A 24,653-nucleotide genomic window follows, 5' to 3' on the forward strand; every position below is an offset into this window, starting at 1 on the left:
AGATTGTTGTTTTGTATCTGAAGCCACTGATGTCTGCTTATCTCCTAGAAGCAGGGATTTGTCACCTTGCTTGTGTATCCTGCCTGTCCCCTTTGACACATCTTGATCTCCCCCATCGGATGTGTGTGTCTTTCTGTCTGATATTTAGGAATGGAGAGCAGATATCACAGCTAAAACCTGGCATCATCTACAGGGCTGAGCCCTCCCAGCGTGTTGCTGCAGGGTTCTAAGGGAGCTGACCATCAGTGCTAAAGAGCTGATAGTGAAGGTCATTTTCTGCTGGCCTTTGCAGGGTAATTCAGGGAAGGGGAGCTGAGCAGAGTAGTTCTCTGCACTTGGATCAGATTTAGGCTCACCTCTGCCTCTCACTTACTGTAATCATGAGTCATAAGGCCATTTAATCTCTCTGAACCCCATCTGTAAATGGGTATAATAATGACTGCACTTCACAGGATTATGAGGAAAATACTTTTGTCGATTGGGGAGTTCAGTACCTGGGCTATCTACTGTTCAGCTCTCCTAGCCCTTCCGGGGAGACTCAGAAGTGAGAAGTGAGAAGTATTTTCTTGGTCAGAGCCAGACTAAAAACAAGGGACCAGTAATTCTAGAATTGAAGATTCCCTTCAGCACGAGGCACCATTGCTTATAGCTCCAACTGTTAACGCAGATTGTGTACACATCGATAAGGCTCCCTCAAAGCACTGACCTGGACAGGTGGAACTGTCCATCAGTCCAAGGGATGGGACTAAATCCAAAGGTACCATAGGTCCAAATGAGTAACCACACCTATTTCTAAGCATCCAAGCCCTAGCTAGGTAAGTCTGAGCCAGGCTGTGGTGCATCTGCTAGTGAGACCTTTTTGGCTCATCCTCACCTCTTCTCAGCTTTATGAACCCTCTCTCCTTCTCAAAATTAATTTGTATTTTCTTTTGATCTGCTGTAAATGTGTGGTTTCCCTTCATTAGAATGGAGGTATACTCTGACGACAGGGATTTTTGCTTTTGTCATCGTATCCCCAGCGCCAGCTCAGTGCCTGGCGCACGATAGAGCCTTCATAAACCTTTGCTGCTTGACTTTGTCATACCCGCTCTTGCCTTTGCCGTGTCTCTCTCTTGCCTCATTTGTCTGATTTTCTTCCCCACAGACGAGCAGCGACCTGGTCCAGCCGGTAGGTTGACTTTTTGCAGTTCCTCCCTTTGGTGTCGTGACGAGTGTGTGGTGCTTGTGCCTTTGTCCCTTCCAAAGAGTAGTAGCTTTTCTCCTGACCTCGCCGGCCGCCCCCGTAGGCCGGGGCGCCTCCCCGAGACCCTCGCTAGCTTCTCCTTGGCGTTGGTGTGGTCGTGCTGACACGTTGACCTTTATGTTTTCTCACCCACTCTTGCCATGACCGATTCATCTTACTTTGTTTTTTCCCCTTTGCTCTTCTGCCTGCTCTAAAGCCTGACGCTTCAAAAAGCCTTTCCTTGTGTAACCTGATCATGGAGGAAACTCCAGACCTCGGGTCAGCCGAAGACATTCCCGACCCCCACAGTGACCTAGGGTCATTCATCTGGGGCTTAGAGGTTAGCACAGACAGTGTGAGCCAGGAGGCTATAGCAGGTGATCCTGAAGAGGAACCTCTGTTTGAGTCGGGGGAAGAGCAGAGAATGGCGGAGGTACCCACTGAAGCATTGCCTCCCGGTACCATGGAGAGCGACCATCAGCCATGGCCGGCTGTCCCAGAAGAAAACGCATTGATTTTCCCGGAGGCGGAGCCAGAAGTTGGAGTGGCCATGGATCCAGAGACGGAGCGGCCTTCTGAATCCTCACTAGATTCTGAGATCCCAGTTATGGGAGCTGGAGTCCTTCAAGAAGAAATCCAGCAAAGTGTGGAACAGACAAAGGAGGAGGAAGGGAAGCGGGAAGCCACGTGGGGAAGCTTGGAGACGTGTGCAAAGGTAGACACCAGCAGTGTTAGCACGGCAGGCTTAGACGGTGCAGAGGAGAGTGAAGAGGAAGCTGGGGCAAGTGGAGGAAGCAGAGAGCCACAGCAGCCTGAGGCAGGAGAAAAGGGAAGCCAGGAAGCCTTCAGAAGCACAGAGGAGAACAGGATTTGTGAGAAGGAGGGCTCTTCAGGGCAAGGCCCTTTTGAGGAAAGGGAACCCAGAGGCAAAGAATTAGATCTTCTGGGTCCATTGAGCAGTGTGGCCCAAAGGTTAGATTGTGAGGTGCCGGTAATCGTTAATCACTGTGAAATTGCCAAGGGCCTTGAAATTGAACCTGAGGATGCCTTGGGCATCTGGAGTCCAGAGCACCGGGCAGAGCATGTGGCAAATATTGAGGGTATTAGTGCCGTAGGAGGAATCGGAGCCTTGAAGGAAGGAACAGTCATTTGTGCAGGTTCTCCCGGCCTAGAGGTGGCCCGGGACTCAGAACAAGACTCCACGGCTCTGGGCAACATTCACTGGGATGCTGGGCTGAGCAGTATGGAGGAGGCTGCTCATCAACTTGAAGGTGGCAGTGTCCGCACACTCCCAAATGCCAGCCTCAGTGATGACCTCCCAGCTGCCTTCATCCCCCTCCGGGATGAAACGGCCCCGCCAGTCAGAGCCCAGGCTGCCCCTTTGGATGGCACCGGGGCCAAATGCAGTAATAATTTGGGTGCAGGTCAAGCAGAAGATTCACTGGGAGAAGGGATTGAAACCACAGTCCCCCAAGACAGTGAAACTAGCATTAGCAAGCCAGAAGGCTCAGAGGCAGATCCTTGGGGGATAGATGCGAGTCAGATTTGGCTGCCCAACTGGGACCCTACTGTGACTAATGAGGATTCCTGGAACTTCACTGGTCCACCAGATGGCCCACAGAATGGCTTGGATCACTGGCCTGAATTTGTTAATCAGTGGCCCACCCGAGACGTGGGAGGTTCCGGTAGTTGCTGGGAAGATGCGGGCCTAGATGCCAACAAGAGGATGTTGGAGGCTCATTTGAAAGCAGGGTTATCTGGGGAACAGGCCAGCATGAGTGTCTATCAGCAAAGCCAGGATTTAGCAAGACCCATGGCTCTGTTCCACGTGGGCAGCTCCCCAAATGCTAGCACCGAGAGTTCAAATAGCCCCAAAGACAGTGAGAACAACAACTCAGACTTGTCTGAAGATGAGATTGCTAATCGGAGATATGGAGTGTTGTTCCGAGAAGTAGAGGCTGAGAAGGAAGAGGTACCTACCCCAGTGTGTAGCCTAGCCTAGCCCGAGACCCCCTAGGCCCCGTTACCCCGTGTTCTCTACACGTCCATGATCCCTGCCTTCCTTCTCCGAGTGAGCCCTTGCTGACCTCCTTGACAAACTACCCTCCAACCTCTGAACTCTGTGCAGCCTGACCATACAAATAGGTTGACCAAAAAAAGGGTGACCTTATATAGACCAGGGGGATCCTGTTCTAGGCCTCTGGCCTGGCTCCTGAGTATGGAGATGACTGTTTTCCTTCCAATCTGCCAAGTCAGGAACAGAACAGACACGATTCATGGGGACTTAGATTCTGAACAGGACCATAGCTGTCCCCTCCTCTAAGCCCTTCTTTTGACAGGGGAGGGTACTGAGACCTAGAGAGGTCTCAGAGAGTGGTAGAGCTTGGGTTTGAACCCACCTACCCAATGCAGGTTCTCTTCCCATCGCTTTCATCTTTGTACTATTATATTTGGTACTCTCAAGGAGCTTACAGTTGAGCAATGCAGCAATAACACTCACACATACACACAAATTGGGAAAATCTCACTCTGGGTAAAATCAGAACTTTGCCATTTAGAAAAACCAAGGAAATCTCTTCTGACGATGACTAAGCCCATGATGGCCACGGCCTGATGGTGGAGAGACCCCAAGGCTCACCTTAAGAGCTCACCGCTTTGAGCCATTCCACCATTGCTGAGGGAGGGAACCTTTAAGAATAAAGAAATAGTCACCAGAAATTAATGGAAAGAGCGCTGGACCTTTTTTTGCTGGCAGCCTATTGGATGTGCTCCCTTGTGGCTTCCTCCATCCCATGAGTTCTCTTGCTCATGGACTTTCCTCTTTCTCTCCATTTTGGTTTCATTGGTGATGTAATGTTGTTTTTTCCGTGTCCACACGTAAAACTATATGCATGTTAACCCAGGTGATGAAGACTTAACAAATAACGCGTTCTGGTCTCCACTTCCACTTAGGCTTCCAGTGGCACCTTCAACGGATTCGCCCAGGTAAGAAATACATGAGTTTGAGGGCAACTCTGGGCCTCCAATGACTACACTTTGCTAGATGAGTCTCCAAGTGGGTGGATCAGATGCTGCTTCTTTAAGTCAAGATGTCGATAAATGATACTTATGAGATTCGAGCTTGACGGGTCCTTGGAGGCCACATAGTCTGGCTCCCGCATTTGGAGATAAGAATTCAGAGGTCCCTGGAAATTGTGATTTGCTTAAAGCCAAATAGGGAATAAATATATGAAATGATCCCTTAGGCTTCAAGGCTCCCAAGGCTTTGCTGTCAAAAGGGAGGATTGGGGCTGCTATTGACTGGCCGGGGATGGGAGAAAAAATGGGGCAAGAGATTTGTGAGGAAGGCACTCACAAAGTTTCTGAAGAAATCTCTCCCTGAAACTCAATGTATTGGATGGAAACCAAAAATAATAAGAATGAAAGCCACAGTGTATCCAGGGAAGTGCCATGTTCTCCGCCCTGCTCAGATATGAGTGGAGAACTATATATTTTAGGAAGGACAATGAGAAATTGGAAAGTGAAGGGCTTTGATTCTATGTCACATGGATATCAGCTGAAGTAACTGGGGTCATTTAACCTGGAATATTCTCAACTTAGGGAGGGAAAGGAAGGCTCCTAAGATATTAGTCTAGATGTCTCATGGAAAAGGGATCGGACTTGGACTTTTTGGCCTTTGAGGCAGAATGAGAAACCATGGGTACAAGCCACAGAGCAGTAAATTTAGGTGGAATATCAAGAAAGAAATGATTTGAGCTGCCCCTGACACAATAGAATGGGCCTCTCAGTAAACAGAGGCCAGATGACAACTAATCAGCCATGACTGTGATGGGGATGCTTTGGCAGGTAGGGGTCGGGCTAGATGGCCGCTGATTTCCTTGCCAATTCCATAATTCTGGAATTCTTCTCTCCAGTTTGGTTTCCAGTGCCCACAGTGTCTCATTCTGGCTCCATTGGTGTGGGGCTGATGGCTATCCCACAATCTCAGCGTTCTACTGCCCCTGCCCACTAAGTTTAAGAGGATGCCAGGATAGTGCTGCTGCCAGAGTGTTCATTGGTTCATACTAAGTGCACAGATGGTTGTCCCTGGCAAAGAGTGAGTCCACATAAGCACCCGAGGACGCTCAGTCCTTTTAAGGGAGATAGGTCATTTAGAAACATGTTCTTTACCTGTGAACAAAAATCACAAAGGAGACCAATTATATTGAAATATTAATTTATTTTCTTAAAAGCCAAATTCATAGACTCCAAATTGGAACCCATGATCTAAGGTAATTTAGACCCTAAATGAATCCACCTATGATAGACCCATCTCATGGTCTGCCGTCTTCTTCCTGAAGCCCTCCGATGAGGGCCAATAGGCCATCCTATATGTGGTCAATTCTGTGAGAAAGTTTCCTTCATGTCAAATCTAAAATTGCCTCTTCTACAACTTTGACCCATCATTCCTAGTTCTACCTTCTGAGGCTAAGATGAGCACAGTTTGATATTTCTTCTATTGTTCCCATTCAGAAACCTGAAGATAGTGATTAGATCATGTTCCCCATGAGACTTCTCCAAGTTAAACATCCTCACTGAATCCTTGTATGACATGGACCCAAGACCCGTCATCATCTTTGGCCTTTTGTTAGACCATCTCTGGGTTATCCATTTCCCCCTTAGATTGTGCCTTGAATTGAATGCATGCTCTAGATTTTATTTGATCGGGGTCAGGGTCTGATTTGGTCCTAACCTAATGCCTGATTTGAAATTAGGACCTAGTTCTTGTGACTAAGACAACTACTAAGGAAAGGGTGTCTTCAGCCGGGTTTCTGGGCTTTGACTGAGGAGAGAGGGGGACAAGGGATACTCAGCCTGAGCCCTCTGGACTAGTAGGCTGTCAGAATCACTGACCCATTCCCAAGACGCATCAGTACACAGATACAGATATGGGTTAGTCCCTATCAAATCCAGAACCTCACTAGTTTCTAGTAGATGCATCATTTTGGATCCCAGAAGGCACCAATTTGGGTCTCAGCAGGTGTGCAGAATGAGGATGGCAACAGACAGACTCTGAGGAGGATGTATTTTTAGGAATCTTTTTCTTCTCATTCTGTTATTTCTTCAAGCCCAGATGCATATTCAATGCAAACACACAAGAGATTGTGGCTGAGTCTTTATTTTTTAGTTCAATTTCTTTATTTAAATTCAGAAGATTTCTAATTACAAGCATTAAGGTGACATTATTTAAATGTTCTCTTGGGGAGGGTTGAAAATGCTGATGATTTAAGAGCTCCCTTTCTTCCCAATGCCCAGCCTCAGGACACTTCTCTCTTCGCCATGCCCGCCAGTCAGGCCGTGATGGATACCTCGGTAAGTAGTTCTGGTTTGTAGACAAGTGAAACGGAAGCACTTTCTTTCTCCCCTATTTCTACTGACAACTCTATTGGGGGTGGACACTCAAAATGGTGGATGTCCAGGGACCTCTGTTCTACACAAACAGGTTGGAGAGCTGGGGAATGCTGCTTCCCTGACTTCTCAGTTAGTCTATAGAACAGGGATTCTGAACCTGGGTTTATGGGGGAAAATATCCCTCTTTATTTCACTAGAATTGGTGCCCTTGGTAAACCCATGCATTTGATTTGCTGTACTTCAAACCATTCTTCTACATGGACTTAATACTGACATAAATTGATGCGGTAAGAATCCTCCAAGGCCTCCCATTTTACTAGGGCCAAGTGATTCCCCCAGGGACACTTGCAGCGAGGTTGTGTAGGAGGCAGGTCCAAAACTCAGGTTTTCCTGACTCCAAGCCCAGCACTGTACCCCTGGGTCACTTAGCCGCCCATCTGGTTCTCTTTCCTGTCCCACGTGCATTGTCCTATTTACATGAAGCAGTGTCTATAACGTTTCTTGTTTTCAGTCGGAGAGATTGTTTTTCCATGAGGACATTCCATCTTCACCTATTTCGGCATTTCCTGTTGGACTTCTAACCTGGTCCTCCATAGCACTCATTTCGCTTTCGGTCATTCAGAGCAGTTTTTCCCACAAGCAACTTTTCTTGTAATTTCTGGAAATATGTGTCCTTCACTCTTAGGGAAATCTCAGAAAAGGGGCCCTATTTTTTGATACCGCGTTCTGAGGTTAGCTCAGTGTTTACCAAATGAGTATTTATGGAAGCTCAATGGCATCAGCAGGCAAGTCGGGAGCTTCCTCAGCAGGGCTATACCATAAAGTCCAATGGTGGCGAGTTTGGAAAATTTGCCAAGTTGGTCAGATGGAGAATGCCATTCAATAGCCTTAACTGCCAAACTTGCCTCGGTGATTTGGGTTCACTTTTCATATTTTCTCTTTCTCCTAACCACCCCCAAAATAAATAAAACAAAGGCTGAGTCGGAAGAGGTGCCCCCCACAGAACCCAAAGCTGAGGAGCCCTTGGCTGGAGCTCCTGCTGAGGGCCAAGACATCCAGCCTAGTGAGGCAGCAGAGGAGGCTGAGGTGAGTGTCAGCTTCCATTACCACCCATCATGCCCTGCTCACCTCCCCACCACCAGAGTCATCTCTCCATTCATTCATTCATCGCCCATGCCATCATTCTGCTTTACACATCACTGCGGACACCGGTCCCATCGTGAATATCCCAGCTGAAAGAGAGTTTAAATAGGTTTTCTGGTGCCCTCGACCTTTTAACTCTCTTCCATTCCATATCCCTCCTTCACTCACTGACCAATGACCGTTTTCAAGCAAATGTGCTCAGACTCCTAGAAGACAGTGGTTCTGTTCAAGTAGCTATAGACCTGATTTCTTGGATAAAACACACTGTGGCATTGACACTTTTTAGGACACCAGGTGTTTCTTGTGGTCAAATAGTCGTGTGTGTGTGTGTGTGTGTGTGTGTGTGTGTGTGTGTGTGTGTGTGTTTTAGGGAAGGAGAGAGGGAAGAAAGGAGAGAGATAGGTAAATAAGAGGGAGAAAGGGAGAAGAGAACAAGGAAGGAAGAAGAGAGGGAGATAGAGAGAAAAAAGAAGAAGAGAGGGAGAAAGAGAGAGAGAAAGAAGAGAGAGGATGAAGGAGGGAGGGAAAGAAGGAGGGAGGGAAGTAGAGAGAAAAAGAAAGAGAGAGAGGGGGGAGGGGAGAGAGAGGGAGGAGGGAGAGGAAAAGAGAGGGAGTATGAAGCTTCTGGGAATAATTTTTAATACATAAAATAAAGTGCATAGGATTTCAAAAGAAACCAATTATATTGAAATGGTTATCAAAAAGGTTTTTTCTTTAAATTCATCTATTTTAAGGTAAGAACACTATGTAAAGCATTCTATAAGGATTAGGATAGAAACTGAGGCTTTGGGATAGGGAAGTCCTGGGTGAAGAAGCTTCCTAAACCAGTTCAGGCCGGTGACTTCTCAGCCACTTCTAATCTTAGACAGCTTCCCACAATCCTGAGATGGTCAGTGGTTTGCCTCAAGTCAGAATTATGAACACATGCACGAGCCATTACCTGCTCCCAGTGCAAGTCTAGTCTGCCTACATTGGCTGGTGTGAACTACAGCTAGGAAACATGCTGGGAAATGGTAAATGCTAAACAGAGATGAACTTGACAGTGCAATACATATGAAAGTCAGGAAGTGCTACTGAGGAAAATTGACTTAAAAGATAAACAGAAAGTGAAGACCAATTCATTCCTGAAATTCAGGAAAAGGTCTGAAGAATTTCAATCATTGTGTCATTTACTACAGGTTTCCACTAGAAATCATACAAATAGGGAAAAAAATCTCCTTGTAACCCAAAATAACATTTATTTTTGAGATTGGATAACTAGGAATTGAGAGTTCATGCTGTACTTGCCTTAGGTCATTTTTGCAATAAGGTGTGTAGACCATCTGTCAAATCTGTCATTTTTGAGTAGACTAGAAGGAAAAAGTCATGTAAATAATGAAGTGATGGTAGGAAGATTGAATAGAGAAAAGCAGAGGGGATCTGTCCTATTTTTGTCTGAATTATTTCCAGTGGGCCCTGTTAGGAAGACAAAAAAGCCCATACGTTCTGTCTGAATATTCCTCTATAAAATGTTGCCATTTTCCTTGTTCGGAATATTGAGTGGAATATACAATAAGTCAAATTTAAGTTTAATGTAAGGAAAAACTTCCCAAAATACATGGGGTGTCTTTAAAATGGAGAGTTCTCTTTCCCTGGAGGAGGTCTGCAATCAGAAGTAACATGATCGATCAATAGGAATCATGGGCTTATAGACTTGAAGCTAGGATTGATCCTAAAGACCAACCTCTTCATTTGACAGAGGAGGAAGCTGAAGTCTTGCTCCTGGGTGATAAGAAAGAGAATTAGAATCTGAACCCAAGTTCTTTTTGATGTTAGCTTTCTTCTAAACTGAGAGGCTGTGATGGTAGAGAGTTGTGATAGATTCCCTCATCCATCTAACTCCTACTCCCATCTTCTTTAGCAGCCTCGTTGCCTTTTCAAAAAGTTTTCTCTGGTCTCATGAGAGGGGTAGACTTCATTACATGTCACTAGGAGACTTCCATACCATTCAAAGGTTATTTTACAAGTCTATTAAAGACAATAAAAGGGAGGATAAAAAATGTGGTTGATTATAGAATTCATCTTGAAATTTCTTATACAGGAAGAAGATAGTAGGTATGATTTTGTTTCTTTGTCAAATGTGATAGTTTTAAAGAAAAGTGCTTCTGTTAATTCAGTCCTGCCTTTACCTTCTACTTAGTTTGCCCATGCTAAGGGCTTCATTTTTATTAATAGATCTCTCTTTTCCTCATTCTTTTAGTGAATGAATAAAAAAGCATGTATTAGGTACTTACAATATACAATGCCTTTAAGTACTGAGGATACAAATAGGTAGGGATGATCCCTGGTATCGAGGAGTTCACACTCTAATATAAAACCTGCAGGAGCTTTTAACAGCAAGTCAGTTGGGGAAAGTTCATGGTTTTTAGGGTTCAGAGTCAAACTAGAGGGTCAGGTCTCTTCTTTCATGTAATTTCCATTGGTAAAATTATATGTTTCTGATGTTAGGCCATTTGGCAATGTCAAGGATATCGGTGTTAAGGTCTTTAGGAGCCATAGTTATTGAGGAGGCATGGGGTTTCACCATCTACAGAAGCAGTTTCCAGTCATATTTCCACAAGGATTGTTTGCTGGAATAAGGATTGGGCTTAACCCTTATTGGATTATTGGATTAGATGGAGAAGAAAATGTCAAATCACTTCAGTATCTTTACTAATAGAATCTCAAAGGGGATCCCAAAGAATCAGATCAAACTAACCATCATCAATAATAACAAAATATATCTTAATACTTTGCTGAAGTTAGTGTTTCAATGAATTTTTTATTTGACTCTGGGGTTCTCCAAGCAGACCATCAAATCATTTGCAAAAGTTGATGTTGTTGTTTCCTGTATTTATTCCCTCAATTTCTTTTTTTTTGTCTTACTGTTAAAATTAGAACATAATAGTAGCAATATCAGACATCCTTACTTTACCCCCGATCTTATTGGAAAGATCTCTAGTTTTTCAACTTTATGTCTAATGCTAATAGTTTTAGAGATGAAATCTTTGAGATTTCTTTGAGAATCTTTGAGAATACCTCCTTATATTACTAATGAAACTGAGGCCCAGAGAACTTAACAGATTTGTTTATCACACAGTCAATAAGAACTATATTTGAATGTCTTAAGAAAGAAATACCACCTGTGTGACCCTGGGAAAATCAGTTGCTCTCAATTTCAGCTTCCTCATCTGTAAAATCAGTCACCCTACAAGCATTTATTACTTTCCTATATATGCCAAGCTAGGTGCCAGGAGAATACAAAGACATAAATAAAGTGATCCTTACTGTCAAGAAAGGACCTTACCATCTGTAGGGGAAGACAAAGTGTATAGATAATAGTGAAATGTAGAATCATGAAATGGGGATAATAATTAATCAATGAACAGTCATGTATTAAGCATGTGCTTAATTATTCTGTGTTATATTATGGTGCTAAGCTTAGCAGTTACAAAGAAAGGCAAAAAAAAAAAAAAAAAACCCTACCCATCCTTGGAAGGAACTTTCATTCCAATATATACCTTATCTCACAGAGATACTCCCAAGCACTATGTGAACATATAATTGTCCAGTTGGTGGCACTTAGATTTGAACTGAGGTTTTCATACTCCAAATCGATCATACTTCCACTGAATCACTGTCTATTCTCTCTTCCTGGCTAGGGGTACAAACACTGTGGGTAAAAAGAACTATTTCTTTTTATTCCAATACTTAGGAAAGTGCCTTCCAAATAATATGTGTTTGTAAAATAAATATAGAAAAGAGTACAATAGGGAAACTGAAGATTCAACATAGGGAAGGGAAGGGATTACATGGTTATAGGTGCATTGTTTAATAATTCATATTCAGCATCACTTCAGGACTTTTTCTTTAAGAATCTCACTAGAACTCCTTGTAGGGAATGACACAAAGCCAAAAAATGCTTTACTTAAAGGAGATAGTGCTATTTACAAACAACTCCAGACTTCATACAAAAGTATAGCACTTATCTTTGCATATATTTGAAAAAGTGAAATACTATTGGAAAATATATTTTTTAAAATATGGTGCCATTAGCTCCTTATTTGAGAATTATGCTATAGGATAATACATCTAAAGCCATGAGGGACCTCACTTGTCATCTAGTCCAATCTTCTCATTTTTCACAGATGAGGAAACTGAGGTCCCAATTGGTTAAGTGATTTGCCAAGATCAAACTGTAGGTGTCAGAGGCAGGATTTGAAACAGTGTTTTATGAAGGCTCAACTTGTGCTCTTCCTTTTAGATCACAATAAAATAGAGGTCCTATCCCAAAAGAGATGCACAAGTTATAGAAAGAAGGAAGAGAAACTCAAGAAAAAGGCAGTCAATTGCCTCTTCCCCCTTCTTTTTTTTTTTTTTTTTTTTTTTTTGGCTAAGTGACTTGCCCAGAGTCACACAGCTAGGAAATATGAGACCAGATTTGAACTCAGGTCCTTCCTAACTTGAAAGCTAGTGCTCTATCCACTGCACCACCTAGCTGCCCTCCTCCCTCCTTCTAAGAGAATACTTTGCTTAGGAGTTAAGAAGAAAATGGAATTTGTACACCCATGCCCATAATTTGCTTGCCCATAATTAACTCTAATATCATACATAGGATCAAAGATTGAGAGTTGAAAAGAATCTTAGATGTTATTTTAAATCACTCTTGCACTTTAGTAATGAAGAAACCATGAGGTTTCCAAGAGAGCACAAGACTTGACTGTGGCCATGCAGTTACAGTAGTATCTGAACCAGGATTTGAACCTGGCACCCCTCACTCCAAGCCCAGTGCTCCATCCACCACAATAGGAAGTAGAACCCTTCTAAGATTTGGTTTCTCCTGGGGTCAACAGTGTGACACTTAAAGAAACAATCATTTCTATCTGTAGCATATTTCTGCCTCCAATTCACCCCTACTTTCAAGTATTTAAAGTCTATTGGAGGTTCAATTTACTCTAATTAATGTTTCTAAGTCTACAATCCTCTCAATGATATGACATCACATTTTTTTGGCTAAAAATAAGTAATTAATTTCAAAAATAAAGGCACGTAAAAAATAAAAAATAAAACTGAGACCACAGGCCTTCCTGTCATCATCCCTAGGATAGTCCCCACACCATTTTGGGGGGCCAAGTCATGAATTCTTGCCATGCCAAGTTCCTTCTTCACTCTGAATTGCAAGCAAGAGAGAAGAATGTAGGTGCTTTCTTGGTGGATGAATGTTGAAATTGTGATGTTTGGGATGGGCTGTTTCTCTCAGGATCTTCATGGAAATTAGTGAAAGCCCCCACGTCAGTGTCCCCCAAATCCAATGCCAGCATGGCCCAGAAAACTCCTGCTAATAGTAGCAAAAATAAGATGAGCCCTTCCTTCCTCTACTATATCTCCAAAGCTCCAATCTCGGCCTTTACCTTGGCCCTTACTTGCATTTCTCTTGAAACTATATCTCAAATACTTGACTCATACCCTACAATTGCCACCAGGGGATGTGGGCTAACCAGCTATAGCCCTGAAGGATCTATTAATGGCAGGAGCAATTTGCATCATGGCCCCATCGCATGCTGATTTCTTTTCAACATTCTATGTATTGATACAACTTATTTTTACTTCACTTTTATTTCTAAATATCTTTCTTCCCTACCCCAAATCCAACCAGTCTTCCCTCGTAACAAAAAAATTAAAAAGAAAATGGGTGGGAGGGGAATAATTTAGTGAGGAAAAAAATGCCACATATCAACCAAGTCTCCAGTATATGCCATGTTTCCTATCCATAGTCCTCTACCTCTGCAAAGAAGGGATATTTTCTCATCTCTTCTTTAGGGACAAGTTTGGTCTTTGTAATCATAGAGCTTTCAGCTTTGTTTGTTTGTTTGTTTTTTGCTGATATTATTTCCACATCCTATTCACAAGGGATTTTTCTTCCCTAAGGCCATGATGAGCCTTTTGCCAATTGCCATGAATCTTGTAGTCATAACACTCCCTGCTGCTGGTGCCCCAAGCAGCCCCAGAGATGAGTGAAGGATGATTACCTACTGCTGGGGTCAAGCTCATCACATGTTTTTTATTTGCCAAACACCTGGGTTTCTAAAGTTGACACCCAGGTACCAAATCAGTGTTCTCCCTGCATCTTTCTTCCATGAAAGGAGAGCATCACATTCTTAGCCACTTAAGGATTGTCCATGACTTCATTGTATATACATAAGATCATAGAATCATAGAATTCATCTGAAAAAACCTGAGACCATCTAGTTCAACTTCTTTACTTAATAGATGAGGAAACTGAGGCTCTAAAGAGGAAAAGTGACATCTAAGGTCACAGAGGTAATCGGTGCAAAAATCACTATTTAAATTAGGGTCACTTGCAGAATTGACCTGCCCTCTCTTACAGAAACCATACAGAGCACGTGAATATCACTGCAAAGTTATTTTAGATTATTTTCCAGAAGAATTAAGCCAAAATTGGAATGTTGTTATGAAAAGACAAATGTTACTATGTGTGTGTGTTGTGTGTATGCATGAAAGGAAAAGGAGGAAGAGGGGAAGGGAGGGAGGGAGGGAGAAAAGAAGGAAGGAAGGAAGGAAAATCAAAGAAAGAAAAAAAGGAATCAAAAAAGAAAGAACCAAAGAAAGAAAGAATTAAAAAAAACAGAGAGATGAAGGAAGGAAGGAAGGAAGGGAAGAAAAAAGAAGGGAAGGGGAAAGGAGGGAAGGAAAGAAGGAAAGGAGGGAGAGGGAAGAAGGATGGGAGAAAGGAAGGAAGGGAGAGAGAAGGGGGAGGGAGGGAGGAAGGCAGGAAGAATAGCAAAAAGCAGGAGTCCATTGAGAGTACTGGGTCTGATGTGAGGATTAAGCAGACTCTCCATTTACCATCTTTGATTTAATTTCCTTTCCTGAGTCAGGAAAACTAACTTTACTATTTACATAAGAGACAGGCCTGTGAGGAATGAAAAACAAACTATGTTGGTTTCAATAATGCATGGTATAGATCTACTGAAAAATCTGGCCTTGGAGGGGAAACCAATCTTCCCCAAAGGGAAGAAATCGTTCCAATATTTATTTCAGTAGAAAAGTCCAAAGATATAGTAAAGAATAGAAAAATGAAACAAGCAAATTATGCACATTCATTTTGAAAGCAATCACCCTTTGCCAAAATGAATTGATCATCCATAATGTGGCTTTCATTTTGTTTTTAGAAAATTGTGTTTACCTGAAATGTCCAAGGCATAAACAATATTTTAGCATTTTCCAGACAGAGTTGCCGTTTGATTTTTGGTAGCTTTGCGCCCCCTATTTTTTATCCTCTAACAGAGACAGAGCAGTTTGGACAAAGAAGCCACCAGTTCCTTCAGATTATCTTCTGTGATTTTATTTTAAATCACCATAACTGTCCTGGTCTACTTCTTCTGGGCCTGCCCCAACTCATCCGTACTCTTCCTAAAGGGTCACACGAGACTGAATATTATTTCCCTGATGATTCTGCCTAGAGCAGAATATGGAGGCACCGCCATTAGTATCTTGTCTTGGGCACTAGACTGCCATTAACAAAACCAAAGTTCACTTTGGTTTTCTTCCCTTCCATATGACACTGGTGATTCATGTTGACTTGTTAGTCCACTGACACTTCAGGTGTGTGTGTGTGTGTGTGTGTGTGTGTGTGTGTGTGTGTGTGTGCATGTGTAAAATCAAACCTTGCTTCCCTGTTCTACATTGAGGCCCCTGTTTATTTTTTTCTTTCTTGTCTTCGGCTCAACATTCTAGCCTATTGAGATATCTGTGAGTTGTGCTTCTTCCGTTCACCACATTAGCTCTCCTCTTAGATTCAGTTCTCCTTTTTTAACATTTAATCAAAGTGCTGTCAGTCATCCATAAATCAGTCTCCTTCCCTGAACTGGAGTATTGGCAAGTGAGCTATCCTTGAGCTTCCTGAGATAGAATTTAATAAGGGATTGCTTCCTTTTACTGAACAAAATCCATTTGTTTCCATGACACTAATTAGTCACAAGGCAACTTACTGGTGGGTATAACTCTACTTCCCCTTCTTTTGTACTCCCTATGGGCCAGCACAGAGAGCCATTTTGTAAATAGACAGTGACTCACAACTAACCAGTCAACCTACCGAGTATTTATGAAGCAATAACTGTGCCAAACTCTGTGCTATTCAGGGAAGCTTTTTAAGCAAAAGTGAAAGTTACTACTCTCAAGGAAGGGCTGGCATTAGCAGCTTGTGGTGGAAAAGTAAGCATCCCCTCTCCTTGGAGTCTTCTTTTTGACTGCAGATGTTCTTGGAAAGGAGAGGATGGACACTGAATCCCATACACCTCCTACTGCATCTTCTTTTCCTCTGGCCCTCCCAGGGCATCTTGGGGATGTCCACTGCCCGCTCTGTTTTCTGATGTTCTCAGAAGGTTCTCTCCACCTATCCAGATATTCTTCTGAGTCCTGTGCTTTGGCACATCTACTAATCCAGAAGAATCCATCCATTTCCACAAAGGTGATTCGAAAACCCTCTCATTTTCATTGGATGGAGCTGTTAGAAGTTGCTATGGCAACAGTGTTGCCCTCAATAGAGTTGTTCCTCCATCTGGTCAGACACAGAGTTTATGACAGAACCCCAGAATGTTAAAATGAAGACGGGATTGGCTGTGGAGTTCAAACATTCTCAGGGTTTCTTTAATGGAAACGAAACTCAGAGATGCTTTCAGGGGTGGGAGGAAGGGGGGACCCAATGAACTGGGAAGGGACAGCTTTCCTCCTCTTTAGAAAAATGCAACAGGTTCAGGATCAGAATTTCTCAGAAGCATTTGCTTTGATGAAGAGCTCAGAAGGAGAGATTTGACCTGTAGTATTTGGAGTCTAGACCATATGAAGAAGGAAAGAGTTAATATCCTGCTCAGACTTCCACTACCACCATTTGATGGTACGTCTATTCAAGGCCTGAAAAAGTCATCTGTTCATCTTGGCTATTTCCTGGGCTTTCAGGCTATACCGATCAGAATCTTGTTTTCTTAATTAATTAATTGATGCTTGCCTATTGCTGGTTGAGGGTTCAAGTAGCTTTGACCCAGGATTCATTGATGCTGGCAAGCTCTGGAGGGAATCTGAGCTTAGCTTTATGATAGGAGAAACTCACTGAATATGAAAGCAGCATGCTCAGACACGAGTCCTAATTCTACTCCATGCTAGCTCTGGAATATTGAGTAAGGGATCTCACTTCTCTGTTGCTGCATATAAATGAAGATACTGTGGCAATAGCAGAGCTGGGCTTTGAGGCTGGCGCAGCATCCCATCTGGAAACTTGCTTTATTCCCAAAACAATCTCTGAAGTCAGTAGTGTAGATGTCATTAGTCCTGTCTTATAAATCAAGAAACGGTCTGAAAAAGCTTGCAATCTGCTCAAGATCACATGGATGGTTATATGAGAAGTGGGATTGGAACTCAGCTCTTGTTTCCCATAATACCTGCTATCTCTCAATAATACTGGTAGTATCTACCTTACAGGATTATTGGGATAATTACATAAAGCAACATCAGGAACAATGGCTGTTGATCTAGAACCTTAAACTTTACAAAGTTCTGGGCATACATTATCTCATTTGATCTTCAGGACAATCCTGGGAAATAAGTTAGCTTTGACCCTTATCTTCAATTTACAGATGAGGAAACTGAGATTAGGGTGAAGTGACCTGTCCATGGTCACCTATCTGATAAGTATCTGGGGTAGTATTTTATTACAATTCTAGTACCCATACTTGCACTCATGTCTAAGGTTCTTGGAAATAAAAAAAAAGTATTCTATAAATGTTTAATTGTAAATGTATGTTTGTGGTAGTCAGCATAGACAAGTCGATGTTACTTGACACAATCAAGGAATCCAAATTTTCTTCCCCAGCATAGGACTATTTTTATTAATAACTTTTTATTTTCAAAATATATGCAAATATTGCAATATTGATCCTTGCAAAATCTTGTGTTCCAAATTTTTCTCCCTTCTTTCTCCCTACTCCCTCCCCTAGACAGCAAGCAATCCAATATAGTTTAAACATGTGAAATCCTTCTAAACATATCTTCACATTTATCATACTGCACAAGAAAAATCAGATCAAAAGTGAAAAAGGAGAGAGAACAACAAGCAAGCAAACAACAACAAAAAGAGTGAAAATGCTCTGTTGTGATCCACACTCAGTCCCCACATTGCTCCCTCTGGATGCAGATGACTCTCCATCACAAGTCTATTGGAATTGGCCTGAATCACCTCATTGTGAAAAGAGCCATGTCCCATTAGAATTGATTATCACATAATCTTCTTGTTGCTGAATACAAAATTCTCTTGATTCTACTCTCTTTACTCAACATCAGTTCATATAAGTCTCTCTAGGCCTTTCTGAAATCATCCTGCTGATCATTTCTTATAGAACAATAATATTCCATCACATTCATGGACTTATTCAGCCATTTTCCAACTGATGGGCATCCATTCAGTTTCCAGTTCCTTCTCAATACAAAAAAATACAAAAACATTTTTGCACATGTGGGTTCCTTTCCATCCTTTAAGATCCCTTTGGGATACAGACCCAATAAAGACACCCAGCCCAATAGTCCTTTGGGCATAGTTCCAAATTGCTCTCCAGAATGGTTGGATCAATACACAACTCTACCAACAATGCATTTTTAGTGCCCCTGTTTTCCCACATCCTCTCCAATATTTATCATCTTTCCCTGTCATCTTAGCCAATTTGAGAGGTGTGGAGTGGTACCTCAGAGTTGTCTTAATTTGCATTTCTCTGATCAGTAGTGATCGATAGTGATATAGAATATTTCAATAGACTAGAAATGGCTTTCATTTCATCTGAAAATTGTCTTTTCATATCCTTTGACTATCAATTGTAGAATGCCTTATATCCTTATAAATTTGAGTCAATTCTCTATATATTTTAGAAATGAGGCATTTATCAGAGTCCTTGGATGTAAATTTCCCCCCAATTTTCTGCTTTCCTTTTAATCTTGGCTGCATTAATTTTGTTTGTACAAAATCTTTTTAATTTAACATAAGCAAAATTATGCATTTGCATTGTTCTCTAGTTCTTCTTTGTCCACAAAAGGAATAGCAGTTTTATTGGTCTCCTTCTACCTGTGACAGGTGATGTCCTCAGCTCACCCTGAGAAGGGAAGCTATATTCTGAGGTGGCAGCATGACTCAGGTCATGCTCTTCCCCCTTCTACAAAGTGAGTTGGGCTAAATGATTTCTACAGGCACTTTCAGCTCTCACATTCTATTGTCCTAGTGGAACAATTCCTGGGATGGCATGTATGTCTATAATGAGAGAAAAAGCCTGGTCAAGTTCACACCTCTTCACCAACCTGGCTCCATATGGACTTTTTAGCCACAACCATTCCTATAGTCTATGTACTGAAGGGCAGAGGGGCTCCTGTCTGTGTTGGAAGACCTTCTCACTTTGAGGAGATCCCAGACCTGAGATATGAAGTCTGTTACTAAAGCAAATAATAAGCATTGACTAAGCACTTACATTGTACCAGACACATGCTAAGTAATTTGGGGATTAGAACAATCTCCATTTGAAAATGACAATAGGGTCAACTAGGATCTAAGGAGCAGAAGTGAGGAGGAGAATATTGTAGTCACAGGATTCACACTGTGCCAAGGGAAGAAAGTGGTGTGTGTGTGTGTGTGTGTGTGTGTGTGTGTGTGTGTGTGTGAAAAACAGCAAAAAGGCTGGTTTGGCTGAGGACTTCTTAAACTTTTCCCACTTGTGATCCTTTTTTTGCCTGAGAAAGGTTTATATGAACTGGGTATATAAATATATAAAATAAGTATACAAATCCAATATTTGCTGATAATAAATCATAATTTCATGATGCTCACATTCAGTTATAAGACCTCATCTAGGGTCAAGAACCATAGTTTAGAAAGCTGGGGACCAAACCCTAGAATTCACAGAGAAGAACATGTATGAGGAAGCTGGAAAAATAGGGTGGGACCAGGTTGTCTATTTGATTCTAGAGACTACAGAAAGCCACTTCAGTTTTTAAGGAAGAAGAGTATGTTCCCTGGCTGGAACTTCATTCAAAATGATTGACATTCTCATTTTCTTTTTTTTTTTTATCATTTGGAATATGTGTCCCAAAAGTATTTTCAGGAAATTATCTTAAATTTAAAAAATAAAAGAAAAAAAATCAACTTCACTGGAATAGGCAGGAGAGGGAGACAAGTGAACCCAAACCGTGATAGCAATATGAGATTGCCCAATTCCCAAAGGCTCACCGCACAACCGCTGAGAACTACCATTATCGGCACACAGAAGCAATAAAAATGAAATCTGGAGACGGGAAATATCCCAGAAGTCTATTACTGCTCATAATTTGGGGTCTTAGTCATTGCCAATGTGCTTCTACAACATAACCTGGGAACGAGGCTGATTTGCTTTGCCATTCTTCCCCGTAACAGAGCTTCCTCTCATTCTTTCCCACACATACCCATTTCCTTGTGCCTCCATTAAGTTTGTTAATGACTATTGCAGTGCTTTAAGGACGCCATTGTGAATGCCATTGTCTCACATCTGCTTTCTGGAAGGAGGCTGATGGGAAAAGGGAGGCAGCTGCATGTACCTAGACAGCCAGTAGTGAAATGCCTCCAGGGAGACCTGTTTGATCCAGTGAAATCACTGGCGTTTGGTGCCTCCAGAAGGCGAGTCTCTGGAATTAACGTGGGATTAATATTTAATCCTCTAATCATCATGCTGGATGAGCTCTTAAGCATTTAGGGGTCTCCCAGATAGACCCACCTCTGCAGCCAATGGGGGCCTATTTTAGAATCTCCTAGAGATGGCGGTAAAATCATTTGATTTTAACATAAAGAGAAAAAATAGGATATTGTGGCTTCTCAAAGGCTGATGTGTGTTCAGCAGATTCATTTATCTTCTCTTTAAAATAACTAATATTAGTCTTTTAATTAGGGTTATTTCCAGCAGCAGTAACCACTTCCTCTAACAGGCACAGGCTAGAAAGCAGTGTTCTTCCCTTAAAGAGCAGACCCAGAGTATAAAATAGTGGTACTAATATTGGGAAGAATAAGCATGATGATGACCATAACAATAGGAATGCATTTAGGAGTAACCTCTTACTTTATTGATCAAATTTAAGAGTTTCTGGGAAACTCTTGGCGGTTTTATCCAGGAGATAAAACCATGGGTTCCATGAGTTTGAGTAAATCATTTCACCTCGCTAGATCTGTTTCCTTATCTGTAAAATGAGGAGTCGAGGAGGCAGCTAGATGGTACCAGAGAGGACTAGGCCCAGAATCAGGAAAACCTCAGTTCAGATTTGGCTTCAGACCCTCAGTTCAGATTATGGATGGTTTAGGAAAGGTGGTTCAAATTTGCCCCCAACCCTTTGGACTGTGATGAACAGGGCCCCTTCTTAGCTTCCGCACACAAACCACACAGATGATGCAGCACAGACAGATAAAAGGGACTTCTCCAGGCCCCCCAGCCAGGAAGTTGTAGCAGAATTCAAAACACAGGCCCAGGTCTCTAGGCTGCCTCTCATATAGGGGAGCTAGCCAAGGATATGTCTCAGAACCCGGAAAGAGCAGCAGCCTCCAGGCAAAGAGAAAAGATGCACATCAGTACATGAAAAATAGCCTCTTCATTTTAAAGGCTCTTTGGGCCCTTCATCCCCCTTCCCCCATCCAGTCATTCCATCCTTGTAAGGCCCATTAGGGTCCTGCTTTCCAGACCCAGTCTTGCTCAGAGCCCGAAGCTCTGTGACACGGACTCCCTCTGCTGGCCTGCTGACTGCTTAACAGCAAGCATAGAACTAGCCAGAGTTTGGCAGTTGGGACCAGAGCAGATGGGGACTGGGAGGAAACTGAAAAATCTTCTAGTCCAACTGATCTCATTTGACAGAAGTGAAACGGAGGCAGGTCCTCAGCCTCCAAAGTCAGGGCTTCTCCCATGAGACCTAGTTACTTTATCTGGGGTAAGTATCAAGTTTCGGATGTAGGAGTTTGGGATCCTCAGTTTCAGACTCAGGGAGACCACCCCGGTCACTTCCTCTCGAAATCCCAGGGGACTGAAAAGCTATAGGTGGCAATCTGTGTTATTAGAGGGAGTTTTCTTAACAGGAGTTCCCTATATTGATAAAATAGAGATCAGGACAAGGCATCTCCTGCCTGTGATATGCTGCGGGACAGACTGAGGCCTCCAGAGGCTCAGGAGGTCTTGGTTGCAGAGGGCTCAGCCTAACAGGGAGCCCAACGAAATCTAAGACTGATATGGTGAGACCTCAAGAGCACAGAGCCAGCCGTCTACCTAAAGAGAGACCAAGAGGCCAGAACTAGAATCGGTCAAAGTTTCTGTGCCAATCAGGGCGGGATTGAGCTTTGTAGCTAACCTTGCACTTCCAGCCCAGAACAGGTCAAGAGGCCCAGGCTTAACACACACACACACACACACACACACACACACACACACACACACACACACTCCAACCTAAAAATAAATTAAGAAGAAGCCAAACTGCAGACAGAGATTGCCTTGCCTGAAATGGTCATAATTCTTCTTGAGACCCAGCGAATATAGAGTTCTACAGATCATCCAAACAACCACTGACCACTATATAGAAATAAATAAATTGGTGAGTGAGCTGAACATTGATGGTTTGAGTGGCTGGACTGTCAAATTACAGGCATTAATCTGAGAAATGGAAGCTCATACACTTTGCTCATAAGAAGGTAAGAAGGTTTCAGTCCATCAGAACCATCTCCTCCTTTACCTACAATGCTAACAACTTTGATTTCTTGAATAACAGCAGATAGAGGACATTTAAAATGGAGAAAAGGAGTTTTGGAGAAGATGGGGTGGAGCTGAGAGAGGGTCCCCCAAGTTGCCTAATAAGGAGAGGTCAATCCTTCCAGGTTGGAAACAGAGAAGATCAAAGATTCCTTGAAGCTACTGCATTTAGAGGCCAGTAAGATAGGAAGATGTACTCTTTAAAAAAAAAAACAAAAGACAAGGAAAGGGGACCAGCAGGTGATGTCCAGGGAAGGGTCACACACCAGTTGACCATGATGGAAATAGAAGCAGCTTGTAGATTTTTTTGATAATAACTCTGTACCAATGAAAAAAAAGGAGTTCAAATAATATATTTTTAAGTTAAAAGAGCTAATTTACTATTAAAAATTGTATTAATGTCTTTTGTTTTTCTATTACAACTCTTTCCCAATATGGGCTACCATACCACCAATTGAGTCATCTCTTAAAACAGGAAAGAAAAGAAGGAATTAAACAAAACCAGATATCCTGGTAATCATCTGCCAGGGGAGCCTGACCTACATCCTCATCCTTCTCCTATATTTCCCCTCAGAAAATGTATATGTGTTCCATGATCTACCTTCCTGGGACAGTCTGGTCATGACCCTTTGTCAGATGGCTGCTGCCTTCCAGTATTGGGCTCGTTTACCTTGTTGTGGTGATTGTGTGTTTTTTTTTCTCCTGCATCAGTTCATATAGGTCTTCCTATGTTTTCTAACCTCCTTAATTTGTCATTTCCTTTGGTTTGGTCATATTCCATTACATTCATATGAAAAAAAGTTGATCTAATGAGTCCCCAGTCGATGATGTTTTTGTACAGGATTTGTGTTTTAAAAATTACTTTTAGAAATATTCTGGGATCCACAGGATCTTTATCTTTTTATCTTAGACCTCTTTAGAGGTATATGCTTAGTAATAAAACTCCTAAGTCAAAAGAAGTAAGTAGTGAATTGACTTTTTCACATCATTTCAATTTTGTTTCCAGAATAGTCAAATCACAACTCCAGCAGCATGTACCTTGGTTCATCAATCTTCCCAAAGCCTCTCCAGTTCACACCTGATTTATTTTAAAAGATAATTTGTCCAAAAAGTATAAAGAAATAAACTCTCAGCTATCCAGAAAACTTTTCTCTTTAGTAACTCTCCTCTTCCAAAGGTTCTTCTGAATAGTTGGAGTCCTTTTATAATAAGGTAATGTGGAACTGTAGTTTAAGAGAACACGCTAACCAATACTATGAGTTATTGGTCTTCCAAAGCAACTTCCTGTTTTGTCTTTCTTGTCCTTGTTCTAATTAATAGACCGATACCCTTGCCTCTAATTGGATCTTTTCACTGGTGAAACTATGGCTGTATAGAGGCTTTGTAGCTAATAGTGCAGCTCTTGGGAGCCAAAAGGCTTTTTCCTTTTATGCCTTCAATACAATCTGAAGTTGAGTATTCCTGACAATGAGTGTCATTGAACACCTGGGAGCACCAGAAATGATGATGATGATGATGATGATGATAGCTAATATTTATGTAGGCTTTAAATTTTGCAAAGTACAACATATATGTTGCATATATCGTACCATATATTTTGTTAAGCACTAAGAAAGAAAATTTAACATCAAACTTGCTTTAAGAATTGATTTAAGTGCCCACAAAAGATCTAATTTTAGAGATATAATAAGGGCAGGCCCTCTGGACTTTTCCCATAACTGTAAATTAAGAGGAAACCCATAGCAACATTCAAGGGTGTGTTTCCTCCATTTCTTTCTTTGCTTACTCCACCAATGATGGTAGCCTTGACCTACAGACCTGTTGTGGATAAGAAATTTATAAAGTCTAAATTGCCCCAGAAGTGCCTATACCCCAGCTAGCTCCATTTGTTGGTGTAGTTGGTTCATATTCAATTTTTCAAGGGTCATTTCATGACCCATTTAAGGTTTTCTTAGTTTGCCATTTCCTTCTCCAGCTCATTTTACAAATGAGGAAACTAAGGCAAACAGGAGTCTTTTTTGTAACTATTTGAATCCATATTTGAATTAAGGAAAATGAGTCTTCCTGACTCC

The 24,653-nt window shown here is 42.1% G+C and overlaps 1 protein-coding gene across 2 annotated transcripts in view; it reads left to right on the forward strand.

Annotated features, from left to right (window-relative positions):
- The window catches only part of AMPH (amphiphysin), a 184,780-nt gene that overhangs the window by 151,170 nt on the left and 8,957 nt on the right, over positions 1-24,653 (forward strand). Inside the window, exons 14-17 of one of the 2 annotated variants that reach the window (XM_051978706.1) lie at positions 1,145-1,168; positions 4,175-4,207; positions 6,518-6,574; positions 7,589-7,699. In XM_051978706.1, the coding sequence (XP_051834666.1) occupies positions 1,145-1,168; positions 4,175-4,207; positions 6,518-6,574; positions 7,589-7,699 (225 nt within the window). The remainder of the gene's footprint in view (positions 1-1,144; positions 1,169-4,174; positions 4,208-6,517; positions 6,575-7,588; positions 7,700-24,653) is intronic. The other variant, XM_051978716.1, reaches the window with a different exon arrangement.

The sequence above is a fragment of the Antechinus flavipes genome, chromosome 1 (assembly GCF_016432865.1).
Source record: "Antechinus flavipes isolate AdamAnt ecotype Samford, QLD, Australia chromosome 1, AdamAnt_v2, whole genome shotgun sequence".
Lineage (NCBI taxonomy): Eukaryota > Metazoa > Chordata > Mammalia > Dasyuromorphia > Dasyuridae > Antechinus > Antechinus flavipes.